Below are 21,184 nucleotides of genomic sequence, written 5' to 3'. Positions count from 1 at the left end.
CATTATTTTAGTTACTGTGCATCAAATCTAAAAGATCCAGATAAAGGAAATGTTTTGTTTCGATTCAATTTAAATACTTTAAAATTGGAAGTATTTAATAATTGATAGTATAATTAAATTTTAAGAATATACACAAATGATTTGAACAGGTTTTATATTCAGTAACTTGCATGGTTTTTACACTGGCACTTTTATCACTAATTTAGGAGAATCAGATGCATTTCCCTCCTTAGGCACTAAGATTTCAAATTATAAATATGGTAGTATTTTAAATATTAAAATTTTACATGAATATTGGGTTCATTCTTATTTTCCTTTGTTTCCTAGGTATTATCCAGTTTTGTAAGGAAAACACTTTTATATCACAATCAAAACTTGTCTGTTACTAGACTGTAGCCATAATTGGGTTACAGTCATTTAGATTCATTATTTGGAATTATACTTACTAAGGCAGACCTAAATGAAACATCTTCTAGAAGAATTTCACATTTGCATTTACCTGCACTGCAGAATGGGTTTAAGCAATATTTAGATGTTAGGAAATATTTAATTTACTTAGTTAGGAAATATTTAATTTACTTAAACTTATCTTTGACCACTCAACTCCTAGAGTAGTCATCTTGAACTGAGTTCACTTTAAACTATATCTGATTCATTCTAAATAGATTTTTAAATAGAAGTTAGACTTCATTAAGGTATTAACTCTAAATCTGAAAGAAAATGCATTGGAATTTTCAAGTTTGACAAGTTCATTACAATTGTTGAGCATGTCTTGATACATTTACTTATCAGCTTTTTCTTTCTGCTGGCATTTCCTTAATGTTTGTTTGCATCACCTCTCTGATTCATTGCATTACTATTTATGCTTTCACGGACTTTATCTTCATAGTTGACTATATCTTGTAAAGCTTTTTCCACATCTGTTTGGCCAGCTGTATTGGCTGTTTTTGGCAAGGTCATCTGCAGTGCACACCACAGAGTAGTGCGTGCCTTCCGAGTAGCCACGCACATCTCTTTAATTGCTGAAGCAAGGGCAAAAACATCTGTAAAGGAAATAATCAGAGCCAGTTGACATTAGACACCACTAAAATTTTCCTTAACTCTTAAATCCCAGAACTGTGCTGCTAAATAATCAAACATTTTTAGAAAAGAAGGATAGGTATTGACCAAGCTAATCAAAGTTCTTAACATTTAAAAGTACAGTATTGACGCTTTATTTCTGACTCGTATGATGTCTATGCTTTCGGTAGAACACAGACTTTGTGATAGAATTATAATTAAACAGAGCAAGGTACTTTTGGAGTAGATTATGTGGGCATCATTTACCAATTCTTTAAAGTGTAAATCTTAGAAATCCAACCTTTTAACTTTAGAATCTGATTTTATTAACATTCAAATGAACTCACTGCCTTATGAATAGGATATGCAGACCTGACCTGTGTGGCTCAGTTGGATATCATTCTGCAAATGAGGGGTCACCGGTTCAATTCCTGGTCAGGGCACATGCTTGGGTTGCAGGTTTGGTCCCCAGATAGGGCACAGAGGGAAGGCAGCCAGTATGGAAGGCAGCCAATCAATGTTTCTCTTACAATGATTTCTATCCTCTATCCCTCTTTCTTCCTCCCTTCCCCTCTAAAAATTAAATAAAAAAATACACATTAATATTTGTACCTCTGTCATCCTGGCATCTAGGAACTCCTTGCTTTTGCCGATTTGAAGCATTAACAATTTCATCCTTTCTGCGTGACTGTACAATGTGAATGGATTCCAAGTGTCTATCAAGAGCAGTAGAGATATTGGCATGAAGGGGAGAGCTTCGAAGCCGTTCCATTTTGCCTAGTAGAGTTACAACCTGAGGGAAAGATTTTAAATTTTGATAAGGCGGGTAACCACAGTGCCTGTCATTAACTTATGTAAAAACAAATCTTCAATGAAGTAGAAAGCAGTAATAGTCAAATAACTGAATGCTTATTATGTCCTGACACCATGTTGGAGGCAACAAAGATAGAAAGTCAGTCTATTGTACCTTTTTTTTTTTAAAGTAGCGATAAACATCAATTTTGTTGTTTTCACTTATTTATGCATTCACTGGTTGCTTCTTGTAGGTGCCCTGGCAGATTGAATCTGCAACCTTGGCATAGTGGGATGATGCTCTAACCAACTGAGCTATCAGGTGGAAGGGGGGGTCCCAGAAAGAAGAAAACAGTTACCTCTGGGAGGGCAGGCTTTCCTAGCTAGGTTAGTGTTCTAGGAACCCATCCTTATCAGAGTACCAACTGGAATTGTTGAAAGAGGCTGCATTTGGTTTCAGAGAATTTTTTTGGAGACTCTTTCAACGTGTTTGCTCATTTCATGATGGGTGATTTACCACTGCACCTGCCCCAACCGTGCGGAATGTTAAGTTTTTGACCAAAAAATGGCATGACTCCAGTACCCCACCCTCCCTATTCACCCAATCTCGAAAGGAAATATTTTGCCAATGTGGAACAAAAAGTAGCAGAAGCACTAAAATCATCAAAATTGACAAGTTCTAAAACTGGTTGGAGCAGTGGAAAAAACGTTGATAGGTGTATTGCATCAAATGGAGAGTACTTTGAACATGACTTAAGTTTAAGCATGTAAGAATAAACATATTTTTAAATAAATTCCGTTTATTTATTTAAGGGAGTGAGGAGAGAGAGAGAGAGAGAGAAACATGGATGTGAGTGCGAAACAACCAAGGATATGCTTACTGGTTTCAGAGAGAGACAACCAGTTGGGGGAGAGAGAAATTGTGATTGGTTGCCTCCCATGTGTGCCCCAACTGGGGATGGAACCTGCAACCTAGGTATGTGCCCTGACCAGGATCTAACTGTTAATCTTTTGGTGTATGGAATGATACTCCAACCAACTCAGCCATGTGGCCAGGGATACACTGGTGATTTTTAATAAACTTTAAAAAAAATTTTATTTATTTGTTTTTAGAGGAGAAGGGAGGGAGAAAAAGATCAATGTGTGAGAAATACATCAATCAGTTGACTCTTACAAGCCCCACAACCCAGGCATGTGCCCTGACTGGAGACTGAACTGGCAACATTTCAGTTCACAGACCAGTGCTCAATCCACTAAGCCACACCAGCCAGGGCTTAATAGACTTTTAAAAAGAGTTCTTTTCAGAATTCTATAAAACTAGCAAACTAGAAAAGAGCATATGTGAAAATATTTCTGCCCTTTGTGTATTGATCTAATGTTGCTAAATATAGATAAAATTATTATAATAGCTATAAAAATAACCTAATTTAATGTGATATATTCCAAAGCTGATAAAATGTATTTCTTAATACCCACAGTTTGCAATCCTTTGATTTATTGCTGACAAGTATATAACTGAGAAAAAAGGAATTTTAACTTGGAATAGTTTTAAGAAAACAAAATAAAAAACTGAAGTTTTTATTAACATCTGGCTGTAATCCATGTCAGTATCTAACTATACCATTGATAACTTCTACTGTATAAATTTAAAAATTTGATAAAAGAATCTCAACTGACCAAGGCTGAAAGCTAGGTAAAATAAATCTTTTCTGAAAGAATTCATATATTTTTAAAGACAACATGGTAAAAGAACGGAACTGATGATATTCAATAAAATAGACTCTTATGTTGATTTTTCTAATTCCTGAAATGGCTTTTATTCAATCATAGAAGCAACCTATTCCACTGCATGCTTTTTCTCAGGAATCCTCATCAAATTTTACTTGGAAAACTCTAACTTTTTAAGAGAGGAAGGTCAAAAAAGAAAAAAAATTACCATACTCTATTAAAGTTGATTAGAAAATCCTGAAATTACAAAAGAGATAATAGGAGTAATCATTTATTAAATTACAAAACGACTTAATATCAGTATTCTGCACATTTTTTTCCTTTAACGTGTGGTCACCTCCCACTGGGGACCTGGCCTGCAACCCAAGCACGCACCCCAGAATAGGAATCAAATCAGAGACCCCTGGATTCGCAAGCCAGCACTCAACCACTGAGCCACACCAGTCAGGGATCTGTACATTTTATTTGGAGCGATATACTACTTTCCCCAAACAAGGCTATTTCATAAAATTATGCTTACCTACATACTTCAGTTTATCAATATACTTTTTGTTGAATAACTCAACAGTGCAGTGTTAAGAAAATGAAATATGGCCCTGGCTGGTGTAGCTCAGTGGATTGAGCACGGGCCTGCGAACCAAAAGATCGCGGTTTGATTCCCAGTCAGGGCACATGCCTGGGTTGCGGGCCAGTTCCCAGTAGGGGCCAGTTCCCAGCAGAGGATGCATGAGAAGCAACCATACATTGATATTTCTTTCCCTCTATCTTTCCCTTCTCTTCTAAAGATAAATTTTAAAAAAAGAAAGAATGAAATAATGGTAATTCCCTATTAATTTACCATCCTGTATAATGCAAGCACAACTTGCTCATCAAGCTAGAAAACAAAGTCTGTGACTAAGAAATGGGACTTTCCCTATAAATACCATTCAAAATGGTTTTTGCTTTGAAAAAAACTCTGTTGAGGATTAGCTCCAATGCCAATTTGGGTTTGAACAGGAACCATTTAAATTACTAAACCCATTTTTTAAATAATTGAATGGGGCTATTTTCCCTTTCCTAAATATTAATCATAGCTCTAAGACCAAACACAGAAAAGAATATACTTCAGAGAGTTACACATAAATGCAACTTAAAAATCCTTTAGAATTCTAACTTGCTGAAATGTCTTAAAAATTTAGCACTGGCCAGTGTGGCTCAATTGGTTGGAACTTCGTTCAGTAAACTGAAAGGCTGAGGCTTCAAATCCCTGGTCAGGGTGTTATCAAATGTTTTCTCTCTCTCCCTCCCTCCCTCAAAGCAATGAAAAAAAAAATCTATTGAGCAATTTAGAAGTCCACTATTGAAAGTTTTTACAGCTTACTCTGGCTTGTTCTCGAAGTTCATCCACAATTAAGCGATCAACTCTAGATGGGTTGGAAGTCAGCCTTGGAATTGGAGTATTATTAGTACTGGATACTTTTTTCCCTGGGTAATTTTTGGCAAGGGCCAATTCAGTCTGTAAAAAATATAATTACATAACTGTGTTTTTCCAAATATGATTCAATTGTAATATTTCTTAGGCCTAAACAATAAATTGAAAATTACTCCTTTAATAATCTGTTTTGGTATCAAAAGGCAGCAAATACAAACCATTTTATTTTTGTCATATTTAATACAAATAAAATACCTGAACACTCCACAGTTTAATACTTTAAAGAGTCAAAAAATTAACTTTTAACCTGTTAAAGAAAAAGTCTATTTCACTGGCAAAATAAACTACATAAGTACCACATTTTTTTAACCCCAAGCTTTTTCAGTCTTGAAGTCACCTAATTAATTCCTTATAGCCATGGACTTAAGAATTAGCTTTGAAATAAGGCAGGTACTCAAAGTACACTAAGGTAAACAAAATGAGGATAGGCAGAGGGGATATACCAAGTCACTCTTAAATGGATAGCTTTGTGTTACCTTTTTTCTCTCCTTTTCTAATGCTCTCCATTGTTCATAGCACTCTTCTAGACGAATATGAAGTTCACTGGCTGGTCCACTACGAGTTTTAATTGGTCTTTGAAATCCAAAAGTTGGTACAAAACCAGAAAAGGAATTATCACCATACATCATATCATTAAAATAAGGGTATAAATGGCTTAAGTCATCATAAGAAAACAAATCATAGGAATCCAACAGTGGAACAACTGAATGGCCAAATGGATGGGTAGATCTTAGGGGAAACCCATTTGAACCAAGTTGTTGAAAACTCTGATTATGCCTTAAATCTCCCATCATATAATTAGAAAAGCATGACGCCTGTGTGCGATTCGCACGACTATTAATATTATTGTCTCCACTTCCCTGTCTGTGGCTATTAAAATGACTCTGTGCCTCCAACAGGTCTTGATATGTATTTGCAGATAAGCCATCTAAATGCTTTGGAACCTCCTCAGGATCGTAATGTCCACTCTGGGGCTTAGCTTGAAAATTATGTTTGTTTACATTTTCAATGATCCCATACTGCTGAGCTGAATAGTTATCACAAAATCCGTTTGGCTGCTTTATTTTTTTATCAGTAACAAATTCAAAGAGATTTTCTTCCACAGTCTTTGCCAGTCCTTCCATGTGATTGACAGAGTGAATTCTTTCTGCACCATTATAATTGAAATCAAAACTAGAAAATGCTGAAGGGTTCTCTTGGCAGTACTTCTGAAACAAATTGCCATTTGGAGTTAAATTTGTGGATGATAGTTGGGGGAAATCTGAAGAATGGTTAGAACCTTTTGAAGCTGCACTTAAATGACTTAATTTCATCAAGTTACCTTGATTTCGATAAGGAATAGAAGTGTTATTTTTTGTGTGGACATTCATCCAATTTGGCCTATTTAAATTGATACCTCCTGAAGATGTTGCTGAGTTTGATAATAAATTCACTGTTTTAAAATACTCGGAATTTGACGGGTCAGCTTTAGCGAACTGTTGCTTTTCTGTGACATTAGCAAAATCATTATTAGCTGGACAAACTGTATGAGGTTTTAGTCCATATTCTGATTTTAAGCCAAAATCAGCAGTGAATGCTGCTTCCTTCACAAACTGTTTTTCTGTCAGGTGTGGTGTAGTTTTTGGAAATGTGAAATTCTGCTGGTCAGGTATTTTCTCTTCCATTTTTTTCTGATTTGCTGGTTTAACCTGAAATAACTTTGCGTAGGTGTCTGTTTCTACAGTTGGTGGTTCAGGTGTGCCACTGGCTAATTTTTTACTATCCTGAACACTAAAATTTGAACACTTATTAAGCTTAGCCTTATTAGAATGAGCATATTCTGGGTATCTACAGTAATCTGCATTTTCATTGTATCTATTAAACTGGGAAAGAAATATCTCTGCCCTTTTTTGCTGTAATGGTGCTTCAAGACTTTTAACACACATTTTCTCTCTTCCATAAGGGTAAGTATCAAGTCCCGATTCTTTCATGATGTCAGACAGGCCAGCTTGTGGTGTAAAACAGTTTTTGATAAATGGATATTCTTGGAATGTTGTTTTAGCTGTATCATTTGTCTGAACATTGTAACAGTTAGAATGATCACTTCTAGAGGAGTACATCCATTGGTCTTCAAGGTCTAAACCAGTAAATCCATGATAAAGTTCATCTACTTTTTGTTGTGGCGTGAAATTACTATTATGCAGGTATTGCTTTTCCACTGCTGACACAGATTCACCACTATAAAAAGCTTGCTGAGAGATGGCTGTATCTACTGGCCTTTTGGTTTCTGGTAACAGGTCATGGTGATCTGCAAATCTTGTGTTCATTGGCCAAACTGACTTTAAATTGGAGGAGCAGGTCCTAGAACAAGTAAATATATTTAATTACAATTTAGGTTTTAAGGCTTTATGTTCTCAGTGGAGAAGGTAGGAAAAGTTTTCAAAAACATTTATCTTGCCCCACCTCACCATTCTCTAATCCTTTCCAACTTTGCCTTATGAGCTACCATTACATTCAAATAATTTTCTATTGCTTGAAATGTGCTATATGCTATAGATATATAGCATATAGTATTTTGCTATATATAGGTATTTTCATCTTAATGAAAATAGGTACTCATCTTAATGAGTATAGGTATTTCCATCTTAATGTCTTCGCTATACTTTCCCAAGAGGCATTAAATAATAAGGTCTGAGGCTGGTGACTGTATGTCTTACATAAATATTTTATCTAAAGTAGCAGAAAACAAAGTCAGTTTTTCCTTTAATTAGTTATTACATAATACCAGTGTTGTTGACCAGTTTTTTCAAAAAGATGTCTTGCTGAAACTGCTACTGAAATTAAAATATTTTTCATTTGGTTACATGTGTGCTGCATATTTCCCTATTTATGAAACAGAACATTTGGGTAATATGGCTTTCACACCCCAAAAAACAATTAATGTATATTTAAATTGTTTTTACCAAATGAATAAAATCCATATGGATTTCTGCACAGCAAAAGTTAGTTTTATTTTTTGGAATATATGTACAAAATCTCCTTGGAATTTATACTCTTTAAGCCAAATTTTAGCTCATGAACTCAAGCGAAATAGCTCTAAATTATGAAAGAATAATTTTCCAATTGAAAGTTCTTAATAGCAAATTAAACTCTAGAGCCTGGCTGGTGTGGCTCAGTGGACTGAGTGCAGGCCTGCGAACCTAGGAGTTCACTGGTTTGATGCCCAAGTGGGGGGCATGCAAGAGGCAGCCACACATTGATGTTTCTCTCCCTCTCTTTCTTCCTTCCTTCCTCACTCTCTAAAAATAAATTTAAAAAATCTTTTTTCAAAAATAAACCTTAGAGTGAAACTTTCAACTATATGCAAGGACCTCAACAAAATCTAGGTTCCTAAAAAAACAAGTATTTGAATTAAGATGTCTACTGTCAGATGATCCTCTATTAAGTAAAAATAAAAGTTAATGAATAGGATAACTTAGTATATAGGGTGGGGCAAAGGTAGGGTTACAGCTGTTTGTATGGAAAACAATACAATAATAGATGATAACACAAGAATAAACTGCTTTGTATACTCATAACTATAAACCTATTTTGCCCCATTCTGTGTGAATGTACAGAAGCTTACTATATACTATGAAGCTTATATGATATACTAACCCATCAGCAAAATATGACTGTGATTTATCTTGTTCTTCCAAAATATTAGATACAAGTCCATATAAATCTGTTTCACTGCCATAGTCATTTCTGTCTGTCTGAATCCTAAAAATAAATGAATATCACATGTAAATTATTTTACTCACACTGAAATACAACATATTGATTTCTGTTTCCAGACTTACGCTACCATTATTTTCTACAAAATATTTGGATTGAATATAAACCTTAATTTCAAATAAAACGGGAACAAGAACTCAAGAATAATGTTCACTTTAGCTTACTGTCTATGCTATATAAACATTTTTCCTTCATTTCAAGTCCTCTGTCTAGTTCACAATGTATGCTTACCTTTTATTTCTCTAAAACAAATGCCATTCATTATAGGTGACCAAAATATAAATCTCTGACCTATGATGCTTGGCACTGTGGCTGCTCCTGAAAGGAAGTCCAGTCCCATTTTACATCCTTTAATCAACACTTGCTCAGATTTTTGATTTGTGATTTGAAAACCATATGAACCTGTTGCTCTTTATACTATGTTGCTCTTTTGTGTCTCTTTATGCTAACTGTTGAATTAGAAAGTAAAATGTGATGTGATCATCCTAGATACCCCAGCAATATTGCAGTTGTCCCTTAAATGTAATAAACCCAGGGGCTCTCTAAATCCTCGCCAAAGAGGTGACTGGATTTCCATGTACCTGATATTCTACCTGGTTACTAACACTGTCTAAATAATACAAAATGTAAAAATGATAAGAAGATGGAAAATTTGTGCCTTTTTACCTCCTATGGATTTTGGGTAATTTGTTCCTAGAACACGTTGTTTTAAATGATAACTTCTTATTTTCTCATATGTTGTTTTTAACTTTTAATACTGTTAGGATATTTTAGAAATAAAAAATATTTTACACATTTGCATAACACTCAAACATTTCACTGATCTTCATAATATGAGATGGGCAAGTATTAGTAATCATTCAGCTCTTTAATGACCGATCATTTGAGATACTAAGAAATTTGTGCCTGGCTTGTGTGGTTTGGTGGATTGAGCACTGGCCTACAAACCAAAAGGCTGCTCGTTTGATTCCTAGTCAGAGCACATGCCTGGGTTGTGGGCCAGGTCCCCAGTTGGGAACAAGTGAGAGGCAACCGATTGATACTTCTCCCACGCATGATGTTTCTCTTCTTCTCTTTCTCCCTCCCTTTCCCTCTCTCTGAAAATAAATAAATCTTTAGAAAAAAGAAACTTGTATTTTGCAAGGACATATGATTTACCAAAATTTTACTTGCTAAACAAATGGTCTTTTTCCACTACATCATATTATTTCAACAAATATTTAATATAAAGTTTCTATATAATATTAGTATATATCTAAATATAGTCATGTTATATATACTAAACTGTCCGTTGTTATTGGGAGGTGGGGAGGCAGGTTTAAGGTGGACTTCTGCTTTTCTTTATATATTTTTATAAAGTCTTTTTAAAAAATTTATTGATTTTAGAGAGAAGAGAACGAGAAAAACATTGATTTGTTTTCTATTTCATTATGGATTCTTTGGTTGATTTTGGTATGTACCCTGACAAGGGATAAAACTCACAACCTTGGGGTATTGGGACGATGCTCTAGCCAACTGAGGATATTGGGATGATGCTCTAACCAATTGAGCTATCCGGCCAGGGCCTGGAAAACCTTAATTTTTTCAATCCAACAGCTACAAGTTAAAAAATATTTGCTTTTTAAGATTATATATTACATAATCTTTCTAATAAAATCACTGTATAGAAAATTTACCACAAATTTTAGTGATTTTTTTAATAAGATTTTTAAAATAATTATTTTCTGCTTAAACTAAAGATGCATCAACTTCTATCAAATGCTCCCTTACATATAATTAAAATAAAGATAAATGTCACTCCCTAGGCTTTTCTTTGCAATAGGTTTCCATAATATCTTACCTCTTTTCAACCTCACTATACTTGTAGTGCCTGGCAGGTTGTCATCATCATTAGTATTGGAAAATGTATAAAGGCAGGGATGACGTTTGCCTTTGTTATGTTAATGCTAATATCTCCACTAGGAGAGAATCTGGTATGAGTAGTCTCTTATTTGTAGAATTGCACAGAAAAATAATTACAAGTATCTTATAAATCATGTTTATTGTATACTCGGTGAAGGAAAAAATTACTGAAAATTTAGAACTGAATGAAGAAAGAGATCTAAAGTTCTAACTCATTTATATGTCTTTCATAAAAGGAATTTAAGATTCACTCACTAAAGGTATCTCTAATGAATAAAAAATAGTAATATGCTAAAAATTACATACATATAATTGAGCATATACATATGCCCAATTTAGGATTTCCTAAAAGCATGGTAAACATAGAACTATGCCATAACAAAAATTAAAAACAGAATTAAATTAAAATGTTGATATAAGAAACAAAGAGCTAATACAACTGGGTTCCCATGTAATCAACACTTCGGTTAGCGTGAGAAATATAGTTTATTAATTTACCTGTTCTTTACATTAATCTGAGAATTAGAAGGCTGCTTAACATCATCTCCATAAGTAGACCATGGTGCATAGAAAAGTGAAGAATCTACAGAACTTGCATATTCTGTTGATGAAGAAAGTGGAGTATAGGTCTGCCTTAGGTCAACATTGTCTTCACTCTGAAATTTTAAAGAAATGCTCATGTACTGGACACATCAAAACTACATTTATTATAGAATATTAGTGGGGTCATAAGAAATTGGAGAAAATAACACGCATAACATTTGGGAGACAAAATCAAATGTAGACAGCCATTGAAGCGTACCTTATACTAGGGGTTAGCACATTTTTTCTGTAAAGGGTCAAATAATAATACTAGGGTTTGCTGACTGTTAGGGTCCCTATAGAAACCATAGACAATATGTAAACAAATGGATGTGGCTGTATTCCAATATTTTTAAAGATATACAATTTTTCTAAAGATTTTATTTTTTATTTTATTTAAATATTTTAAAAAGATTTTATTTGTTTATCTTTAGAGGGGAAGGGAAGGACAGGAGAGAAATGTCCATGTATGGTTGCCTCTCATGTGTCCCCTGCTGGGGGAACTGGCCTGCAACCCAGGCATGTGCCCTGACTGGGAATCAAACCATGATGGTCTGGTCCGCAGGCCCGCGCTCAATCCACTGAGCTACACCAGCCAGGGCCCAATAATTTTTTTTTTTTACAAAAATAAGCATTTGGCAGATCTAACCTAACCCCTGCTGGTAGTTATTGCTTATAACTAGTATAAAACGCCTACCATTGTTGCAGTTTTAATTTTTTGAAGTGATGAACATAATGTGAACACTAGCAACGTTATTTTTCATAAAACATTTACAAAACTTAGTCTTAATATCCTGAATGTTTTTTTTTAAAAAGTGAATGTACATTTATGTAGAATTTCTAACAAATTTCAATACATTATTGTATTTAGTTAATCTTGTGACATGGGTATTCTATTTTATTTTTAAATTTTTCTATTTATTTATTTTTAGAGAGAAGGGAAGGAGAGAGGGAGAGAAAAATCAATGTGAGAGAGAAACATCAATCAGCTGCCTCTCCTAAATGCCCCAACTGGGGACCAAACCCCACAAACCAGGCATGTGCCCTAACCAGGAATCAAACCTGCAACCTTTTCTTTGCAGGACAATGCCTAACCAGCTGAGCCACATGGGTCAGCTCTGGGTATTCTATTTTAAAAATGAGAAAACTGAGGCTACAAGTTACTTTGCCCATAGGTAACAGAACTAAAACCCAACTGAAGGCCTTTTTACTATTATTCTAGAGTAAGAATAATGTTATTATTACTGCTTTTTAAAACAGTATCTTTGCCCTGGCTGGTGTGGCTCAGTGGTTTGAGTGCTGGCCTGTGAACCAAAGGGTCCCAGGTTTGATTCCCAGTCAGGGCACATGCCTGGATTACAGGTTCAGTCCCCGATCAGATCAGTGTTTCTCTCATATAGGTGTTTCCTTCCCTCTCCTCCCTTCCTTCTCCTCGCTCTAAAAAAATAAATAAATAAAATATTTTTTAAAAGGTATTACTGTAATTAGAAGAAAAATACCAGTTAATTTTTCTTTCTGGTGAACATTTCTACAATGAACTTTGACTAAATAAGGTAAAAAGTTTGAATTTTAAGATTTTAATTACTTAAAATCCTGTCTCCTTCCAAAAAGGACTGAAGAGCAGTGAAAATAATTTGAACTACTTGAAACAGAATGAATTTAATAAACAATAAAAGATTAAACATTTGGTGGTTTTTTTCCTAGAAAATGCTTCTTTAAAGAAGTCTAAAATTGTAGGTTCAGAATTTTTAATTCTCCATCCAAGTAAGGAACTACTAAAACCTGAGATGTAGTGACTATAAGGATTTAGATATAACACTGTAGAAATGTTTTCTCATACAACATGGAGCAAAGGAGGTTTACAGTTGTGAGTACACTAAACACAGTTTATTTTTGTCGTATTATTTATTATTGTATTATTTTCCATACAAACTGTAAAGCTACTTTTGCTCCACCCTGTACTTACAGAGAATATAATCTTCACAAAAAAATTAAAATTACTTTTATTCTCTTAATCAAAATTTATATTAAAAGACATAGTTAAATCAAACTATTTCTGAATTTTTATCTTATTCAGAAATCATTGTAAAACAACATTTTAAACATACAATATTGAGTTTATGCTATACCAATAAAATATGAAAATTAGCCCTGGCTGGAGTGGCTCAGTGGACTGAGTGCCGCCTATGAACCAAAGTTCAATTCCCAGTTAGGGCACATGCCTGGGTTGTGGGCCAGGTCCCGGTGGGGAGCATGTAACAGACAACCACACATTAAAGTTTCTCTCCCTCTCTTTTTCCCTCCCTTCCCTTCTCTGAAAATAAGTAAATAAAATCTTAAAAAATATAAAGTTTTGAAAATTAATACCTTTCTTTTTTTAAAGATTTTATTTACTTTTAGACACAGGAGAAGCAAAGGAGAGAGACAGACATGTGCCCTGACTGGGAATTGAACAGGTGACCTTTTGGTTCGCAGGCCTGTGCTCAATCCACTGAGCTACACCAGCCAGGGCCTAAAAATTAATACCTTTCAATCATCCATCTCAAGAATCTCAAATATTTCACAACCATTTGTTTGAATTCTGGTTGTGATGTTATTTAAAATCTATGCACGATCTTCTTGTTTATAGCTTATTTACAACATCATGACTCTTCTGAAGCTGAGGAAACTAAGGCACAGGAAAATTTTTGCTGAGTGCCACTAAAAACTACCTTTCCAGATGTTAGTAACTCTTACAAAGACTTCTGTCTTTAGGATCTTTCATAATTTTATTCTTTTAGTTCTGAAGTTTTTATTATAGATCTACTTTAACTCTCTTCTAGGTAAGGTGTCCAAAGTGATGTAAATAATTGTTCATCTTTTAAAAACAATTGCTTAAACAAAAGGAGCATTTTCAGATTATGTAGTATCAAATAAGGTAAAGGGTACTGGAAACTAAATATATTTTGGGAATATACTGTCAAGTATACTTCACATTTCTACTTTTTATTTTATTTTTTCATTTTTATTTCACCTTTTTAAATAAGTTTTGAGTATTAGAAAACTAGGTCCTTTTAAAAGATTGATTTAAATTTTGTATTCCAGGATAAAATAAGCAATTAAAGCAATGTGGTGGATTCAAACATAATTATCCTTTATATTTCTGGATCCTTTTCACTTAAAACATTTACAGACATTAAATATGCAAATGTGTGGGGTTGGCATATTTATTAGACCTAGGTTAATTGCAAAACAGACCCTTACATCCTTGATATGCTTAAAACAACTGAAAGTAAGAATTTGAGACACGTGTTCATGAACTAAAGAGGGAAATGGTGGGGGAGGGGTATGCAGGGTGGAGGGGAATGGAGGGGGGGAATAGAGCAAATGTAATGGCATAATCAATAAAAAAAAGTTAAAAAAAAACAACGGAAAGTAAACTCAAATTTTAGCAGTGACGTAAACATCAGAGAGAGTGGTGGAATGCTGGTCTTGGCAGCGACAAGACCTGGGTTCCACGTGGGCTTTGTCATTTGGGGCCCAAATCCAGCTCTCCGTTCCATAATTTCAGTCTGGGCCTCACTCTCTCAGCACAGTGAGCGTATTTTATGAGGCTGTGATGGGGATTAAATAACTTTTTTTCAGGATATTATTATATCAAGAATATAACCATGTCCACACTGATGTCCTGCTTAAATCATTTCAAATGAAAATAACTTACATTGCCTTAATATGACTAACGAAATGAAATATTTGAGGTGAGGCAAAAGGCAGCACAAGGGAGCACGTAATGTAGGGCATCGTTAAAGCCAGAATAATTTCACCTTGAAACTCTCAAAAGTAGGTTTGTGCCGACTTACACGTTTAAAGGGAAAAAATATTTTGAGGTCACTGAGGAAATACGGATTTTCTTACATTTCCCACATCATTGAAGACACAATGAAAACAAGAACCAGTTAAAAATATATATACAGAGTCTGGCACAAATAACGCCCTGCCCCCCCCCCTTTTTTTATTACCCAATCACAAGCACATCGCACTGGAGCGCACCACGGGCACTTTAGGCGAAGCGTTCAAATTAAAACGCCATAGAGCCACGTGAACCTGTAAGTCGGGACCCCCGTGGCCCCCCAACCACACTCCCGCGGGCGTCGCTTCCCCGGAACCCCGTGCGCCCCGACCGGCCCGACGCCGGCCGCCGGCCCCTCCCCGGGCGCCGCGGAGCACCTGCGCTTTGCAGCAGTCGTAGAAGGCCGCGGAGCCGGGCAGCAGCACGCCGTTGAACACATCCGTTAGTCTGCCGCCCGCGTCGGCGCACAGGTTCAAGCAGCGGTTCGCACCTCCGCGGAACGCCACCTTGGGCTGCACGGAGGGACAGGAGAGGCGACAGAGACATCACGCAGGGCGAAGCCCGCCCAGGGCACCGACGCCGCCGCCGCGGAGTCCGCGCTCGCGTCCCCGGGATTCCCTCGGCCCCGCCGTCCGCGGGCCCGCCCTCGGGGGCCGCCGCGCCCGCCCCGTCCGCACCGCCCGGGGCCCCGGGGCCGCCGCGGCCGCCTCCCGTCCCCCCCGCAACCCGTCCCCTCAGCGGCGCCCCGAACCCCGCCCGGCCCGTCGGGGCTCCGCGCCACAGACCTGCCCCTCCCGGCCCGGGGCCGCCTCTCCACAGAACCGCGCCTGCGGACCGCCCGCCCCTCAGCCGCTCCTCACCGTCGCCGTCCTCCCCGTCTGACCGTCCCCACCGGTTACCTCGAGTCCCTCCCTTAGGCCTGGGGGGTGAGGGGGCCGCCCGCGGTGTCCGCCTCTCACCTCCATGGGTCCCCCAGCCCCTCCGGGACTCGGTACAGCTCCTGGGGCCCGGGGGTGAGGGGGGCGTCGAGGCCCGGCTCCCTCAGCCCGCACCCGCCGCTGCCGCCGCCACCGCCCCCGGCGCTGCCTGGAGCGGGTCTGTGGGTGGAGGGGTCAGAGCGAGGAACGAGGTCAGGGGGAGAGGCCGTTACATTGCCGACCCCGGCTCGCGACCCGGTACCAGCCGGCCGTGACTGGCCCCCTCCTGTGAGACCCGCCCCCGCCTCACACCCCCTCATTGGCCCGCTACCCAGCCAATGGGCAACCGCCCCCAGAGCCTGCTACCCTTCGCCGCCCAGAGACAAGGCCTGGAGGGGGCGGTTAGCCGCCGTCGTTCTCTCGCAGCTTTTGAGCCTTTCCCGCTCAGAGTAAACGGGTTCAGGATTGGCCCGAACGGGAAAGCACCGGCCCGAAGATTGGCTAGTGGGGCAGTAAAGGGGCGGAGCATGGGGGGCCGGAATGCGGTTTTAGCTGGGTGAGACAAGTGAGCGAAGTGGTCGAGGGATTTGGAAACTCCTTCGGCAGCTGCTTTATAATCGTAAACGTATCTGCTGCCCACCTTGTGCCATCATTTTATTTTTGCCCCTTGGGGACCCCAAATCCTGGAATTCTTTGGAACCTCCTGGAGAATAATAGACTCATGCCCGTTTGTAGAGTTCGGTGTTGTTGGGAACCTCCCTTCCGAGGGACATCCGTCCTCGGTCCGGGGCGGCAGTGGGGGTGAAGGCATTTGGGTGTCAATGTAACTAATTCAACAAAGTTCACTTTGATTTGCACAGAACAAGCCATTTACACTGGCAGTCCCATTTTGGGATGTGGTATTTCAGAAAAATGCAAGGTTTTGTCTCCAGATAATGCTGAAAAAATTGTGGGTTGAAATATTGAAGATGATAAAAGAAACATAATAAGCACCTTTTAGGGTGTTTATATTTGGCTGGGTAGCTCAGTTGGTTGGAACATTGTCCCCATATGTTAAGGTTGTGGGTTCCATCCCTGGTCAGGGCACGTGTAAGAACCAACCAGTGAATGCATAAATAAGTGAAACAACAAATTGGTGTCTCTCTCGCTCCCTCTCTCCTTCTCCTCTTTCTAAAAGTAAACAAACAAACAAACAAACAAAAAAACCTTGAGAAGCACTCTTTTAGGTGGAAGAGGTTCTAACTCAGGCACAAATTAGAAATAGGGTAGGGGGGACAAGTGTTGGACCATATCATCCCGATAGTTATTTCAGATCTCAGTTTGGATTTTAGAAAGTGGACCTAGTGACACGGCTTTTTCTATCTCACCCTTCAAATTGCAGAGATGGAGCTCATTTCCCCTTGTTTCATTGAGAACTTACTGTTTTCTATGCCTCTCTCTCTCTCTCTCTCTCTCTCTCTCATAGTACCCAGAACAATTTGAAACACTATGAATCTCTTTATGTATTTTTTATTGTAAGATATACATAAGATTTACCATTTTAATCATTTTCAAATGATTGGCATCTAGTAGAGTTCATTGGCATCTAGTAGATTCACAGTGTTGTACAACTATCATCACTATCCATTTCCATAATTTTTACTATCCCAAAGAGAAACTCTGTACCCAATGAACAATACTTCCCCATTTCCCCTATCCTCAACCCCTGGTAACCTCTATGAACTTGTCTATTCTAGGCACCTCATGTAAGAGGAATCATACAATATTTGTTCTTTTGTGGCTGTCTTATTTCATTTACATAATATCAAGTTTCATCCATGCTGTTGCATGTGTGAGAACTTCATTCCTTTTTATGGTTGAATAATATTCCACTGTATGTATATACCACATTTGGTTATCCATTCATCAATTGACGGAAATTTGGATTGTTTTCACCTTTTCAATATTGTGAATACCACTGCTATGAACGTTATATACAACTATCTGTTTGGTTTTCTTTTCTTTTTTTTTCTTCTTCCAATTCTCTTGGACATATTCCATATAGGAATGGAATTGTTGGGTTATATGGTAATTCTGCTTGACATTTTGAGGAATGCCAAACTATTTTTCACAGCATTGCACCATTTTACAATACAACCAGCAAAGCCTCAGGGTTTCAATTTTTCCATATCCTCACCAACATTTGTTATTTCATTTTTTGAAGACAAAACAGCCATTCTAGAAGGTGTGATGCAGTACCTCCTCGTGGTTTTGTTTTGTATTTTCTTATGGCTAATGATGTTGGAGAACTATTCAAGTCTTCTATTCATTGTTTTGAGATCATACTGTCTCATTTGGTATTGGCATGGTGTGTTTTGGAAATGAAGATTATAGGAAAATTTAACACAACATTGAACTCATGTGAATACAGTAATAAAGGTAACATTTTTGATTATGGAGAAAGTATTTAATACATAGTTTTTCTTTCAGCTCCTGTATTTCTTTTTTGGAATATATCTCTTGTCGAACATGTATGTTGAAAGATGAGTGGGATGGGTTTCACAATCTTATCCAGAGATATATACAAACCTCCGATTAAAGTGAGAAGGAGCTCTAAATACTCAAATAATTCTTTTATGTCTTCTTTGCGTTTTTCTGATTTTAAAGTTTTTTTGGGGAAATGACCTTATTTTTTTTAATTTTTAAATATTTTTAAAAGTTTATTTATCTTTAGAGGGGAAGGGAAGGAGAAAGGGAGAGAAACATCAATGTATTGTTGCCTTTCGTGCATCCCCTGCTGGGAACTGGCCTACAGGGAACTGGCTTGCAACCCAGGCATGTGCCCTGACTGGGAATCGAACTGCAATTGTCTGGTTCGCAGGCCCGCACTCAGTCCACTGAGCTACACTAGCCAGGGCTTGACCTTATTTTTCTACTTATTGAATGTCCCTCTATAGGAGCGACCATGAAAGATTTTTATATAAGGTTGATCACATTTCGGTAACCTCAACTCAACTCAGAATGATGGTGCCCTTAAGTAATAAACTCTTTTTTTCTTGCTATTTTGGGGATATTTAAATAAATCTAAACTTATGATTGAATTTTTAAAGAGTGATATTCATGTAAGAACTTTCTTTGATGGAAATGGGAGCAATTTAAACCTATTTCATCCTGAAAACTTAGTGCAGAATGCAGACTTTCTCCTCCAAAGTATATTTATAAAGGCTAAATTCTTTATCTTCTTTCTTTCTTTTTTCCCTTTCTCTCATTCTTTTTTTTTTTTCCAGCTCTGGAAGACAATGTACAATATGGTAGCTTCATAAAGTTACATTATTTTTTACACTTTTACAGTTTTGAGTGATAAATAGTATTTCATTTTTCTCCCAAGTTAAACTTAAATTTAAATAAAGCACTTACTTTTGAAAGTTGTTTAGGGTTAAGGTGTATTATGGACACATCCTCAGTGCCAAAGAGAGAATTCTGAATTAACTCTCCACAGAAAGCAATCATATCATTCCAAGTCAATATATAATTAAATTGTTGCAGGACTGTTATATACATGCTCACATCTGTACTAAACAAATTATTTTTCCAGTTTCCTAAAGGACTAGTAGTCCGATGACTTTAATGGGCTGCACACCTCTGTGATTCAAATTTGCAGTTCTTCACAGGCTTCTCTGACTTGAGGGACTAAATTCCTTTCATTATTCTTTCTGAAATTAACTTGGCTACCAGGCCTGGTTTCTCGTACTTGTTTCTGCTTTTCCCTTTCTGGTTGGATGGGGTTCCAGGTCACTGTATCTTCATCTGTGCTCTAGGAAACTTGTAGGTGTCTACTTAGTTTGAGATGAAATCCTGAAAGATTTATGCACTTACCTTTGCTGAGTAAATGTTTCTGCTTGGAGTGGGGTGGGGGGACATACTTGAGTTAATCATTTATTAAAGACAATATTATGCTTTTCCTATGGCAAGCCCTTCTATCTCTGCAAAGGTCAGAATTAATGTTCTTTCTCATCTTTTCACATTTTGATATTTTTCTAAGTATAACATTTCTAGAATTGATTTTCCTGGGATTATATTTGATATTTAAATAGATGAATTAGACATTGAACTAGTGTTTGCTTTGTAAAGTGAAGAGTTCTGAATATCTCTGTTTCATTGCCCTCTAAAACTGAGTTTTCTATTTCTCAGTGTTTGATTGGAACCAGATGTTAGAAAAGGTTCATAGAAGAGTACCACCAGAAAAAGACACCTTTAAAAAGATGTGTTTACAGATTTTCTTTTTTTTAAATTTTTTATTTATTTATCTTTAGAGGGGAAGGGAAAGAGAGAGGGAGAGAAATATCAATGTATGGTTGCCTCTCATGCGTCCCCTCCTGGGAACTGGCCTGCAACCCAGTCATGTGCCCTGACTGGGAATTGAACTGCGATACTCTGGTTCACAGGCCCGCACTCAATCCACTGAGCTACACCAGCCAGGCAGATTTTCTTTAGACCTTTAAGTTTCTCCTGAATTTGAGAGATCCCCAAACTATATAATGAAGGATCTTCTGACACCAATAGACCAGAAAACAATTTCTTTAAAAAAATTAAGATCCAGAGTTTTACTTTAGGTCACAAAGTTCAAGAACTTATGAGGGCACCTGTTTGTAAAGATCCATTCAAGCTTTGCATGTTTACTTCCAAAGAAAGAAAGCTTCTTCCAACAAGCTTTCTTCCAAAGGGCAATCAAAGGACATTCATGAAAGATGTGGTCTCCAAATTGGTTAATTATATACCCTTAAGGTAGGAAATAGAGTCTGGATTTATAGAATATTCCTGAAAATGCACAGCCCACAGAATTATTGCAATCTTTGAGTAGCCCCAATTTGATATTATTTTATCTGTCTCGTTTCCTACATCAGCAGTCTAAGGTACTATGAGAAGACATATTTATGGGTTTACCTGGAAATTGGGTTTTTTTGGAGATCATTGTGTTGAATAAGAAGAGGCTTGGGCATCTTTACTGGAGTGTGTCAGAGCTAGGAGATAGTTGTTCCATTGCTAATACTTTTAAAAACTGCTCACGTTCTGAGCTGGCCCCTACTTAGGGAAGGTTCTCTAGCCGTCTTTCCTCAGGACACCTGCAAAATTGAAATCTGGAGAAGCTTGAGTCTTTCCTTGAAGAGG

General features: G+C 37.4%; 1 protein-coding gene across 1 annotated transcript; it reads right to left on the bottom strand.

The window, feature by feature from the left end:
* Window positions 1-816: 816 nt before the first annotated feature.
* Window positions 817-16,084, bottom strand: MEIOC (meiosis specific with coiled-coil domain). Its single transcript, XM_037162121.2, has 8 exons — window positions 16,019-16,084; window positions 15,497-15,631; window positions 11,207-11,364; window positions 8,687-8,791; window positions 5,527-7,390; window positions 4,940-5,074; window positions 1,672-1,852; window positions 817-1,043 (listed from the first exon to the last, which is right to left on the bottom strand). The coding sequence occupies exons 1-8, from the start codon at window positions 16,082-16,084 to the stop codon at window positions 817-819; spliced, it is 2,871 nt and encodes a 956-aa protein (XP_037018016.2).
* Between the last annotated feature and the right edge of the window lie 5,100 nt (window positions 16,085-21,184).

Source organism: Artibeus jamaicensis, unplaced genomic scaffold (assembly GCF_021234435.1).
Source record: "Artibeus jamaicensis isolate MK-2021 breed Jamaican fruit bat unplaced genomic scaffold, CSHL_Jam_final contig_2259, whole genome shotgun sequence".
In the NCBI taxonomy this organism is placed as follows: domain Eukaryota; kingdom Metazoa; phylum Chordata; class Mammalia; order Chiroptera; family Phyllostomidae; genus Artibeus; species Artibeus jamaicensis.
The sequence above is the reverse complement of the archived record's forward strand: the minus strand, read 5'-3'. Positions and strand labels throughout refer to the sequence as shown.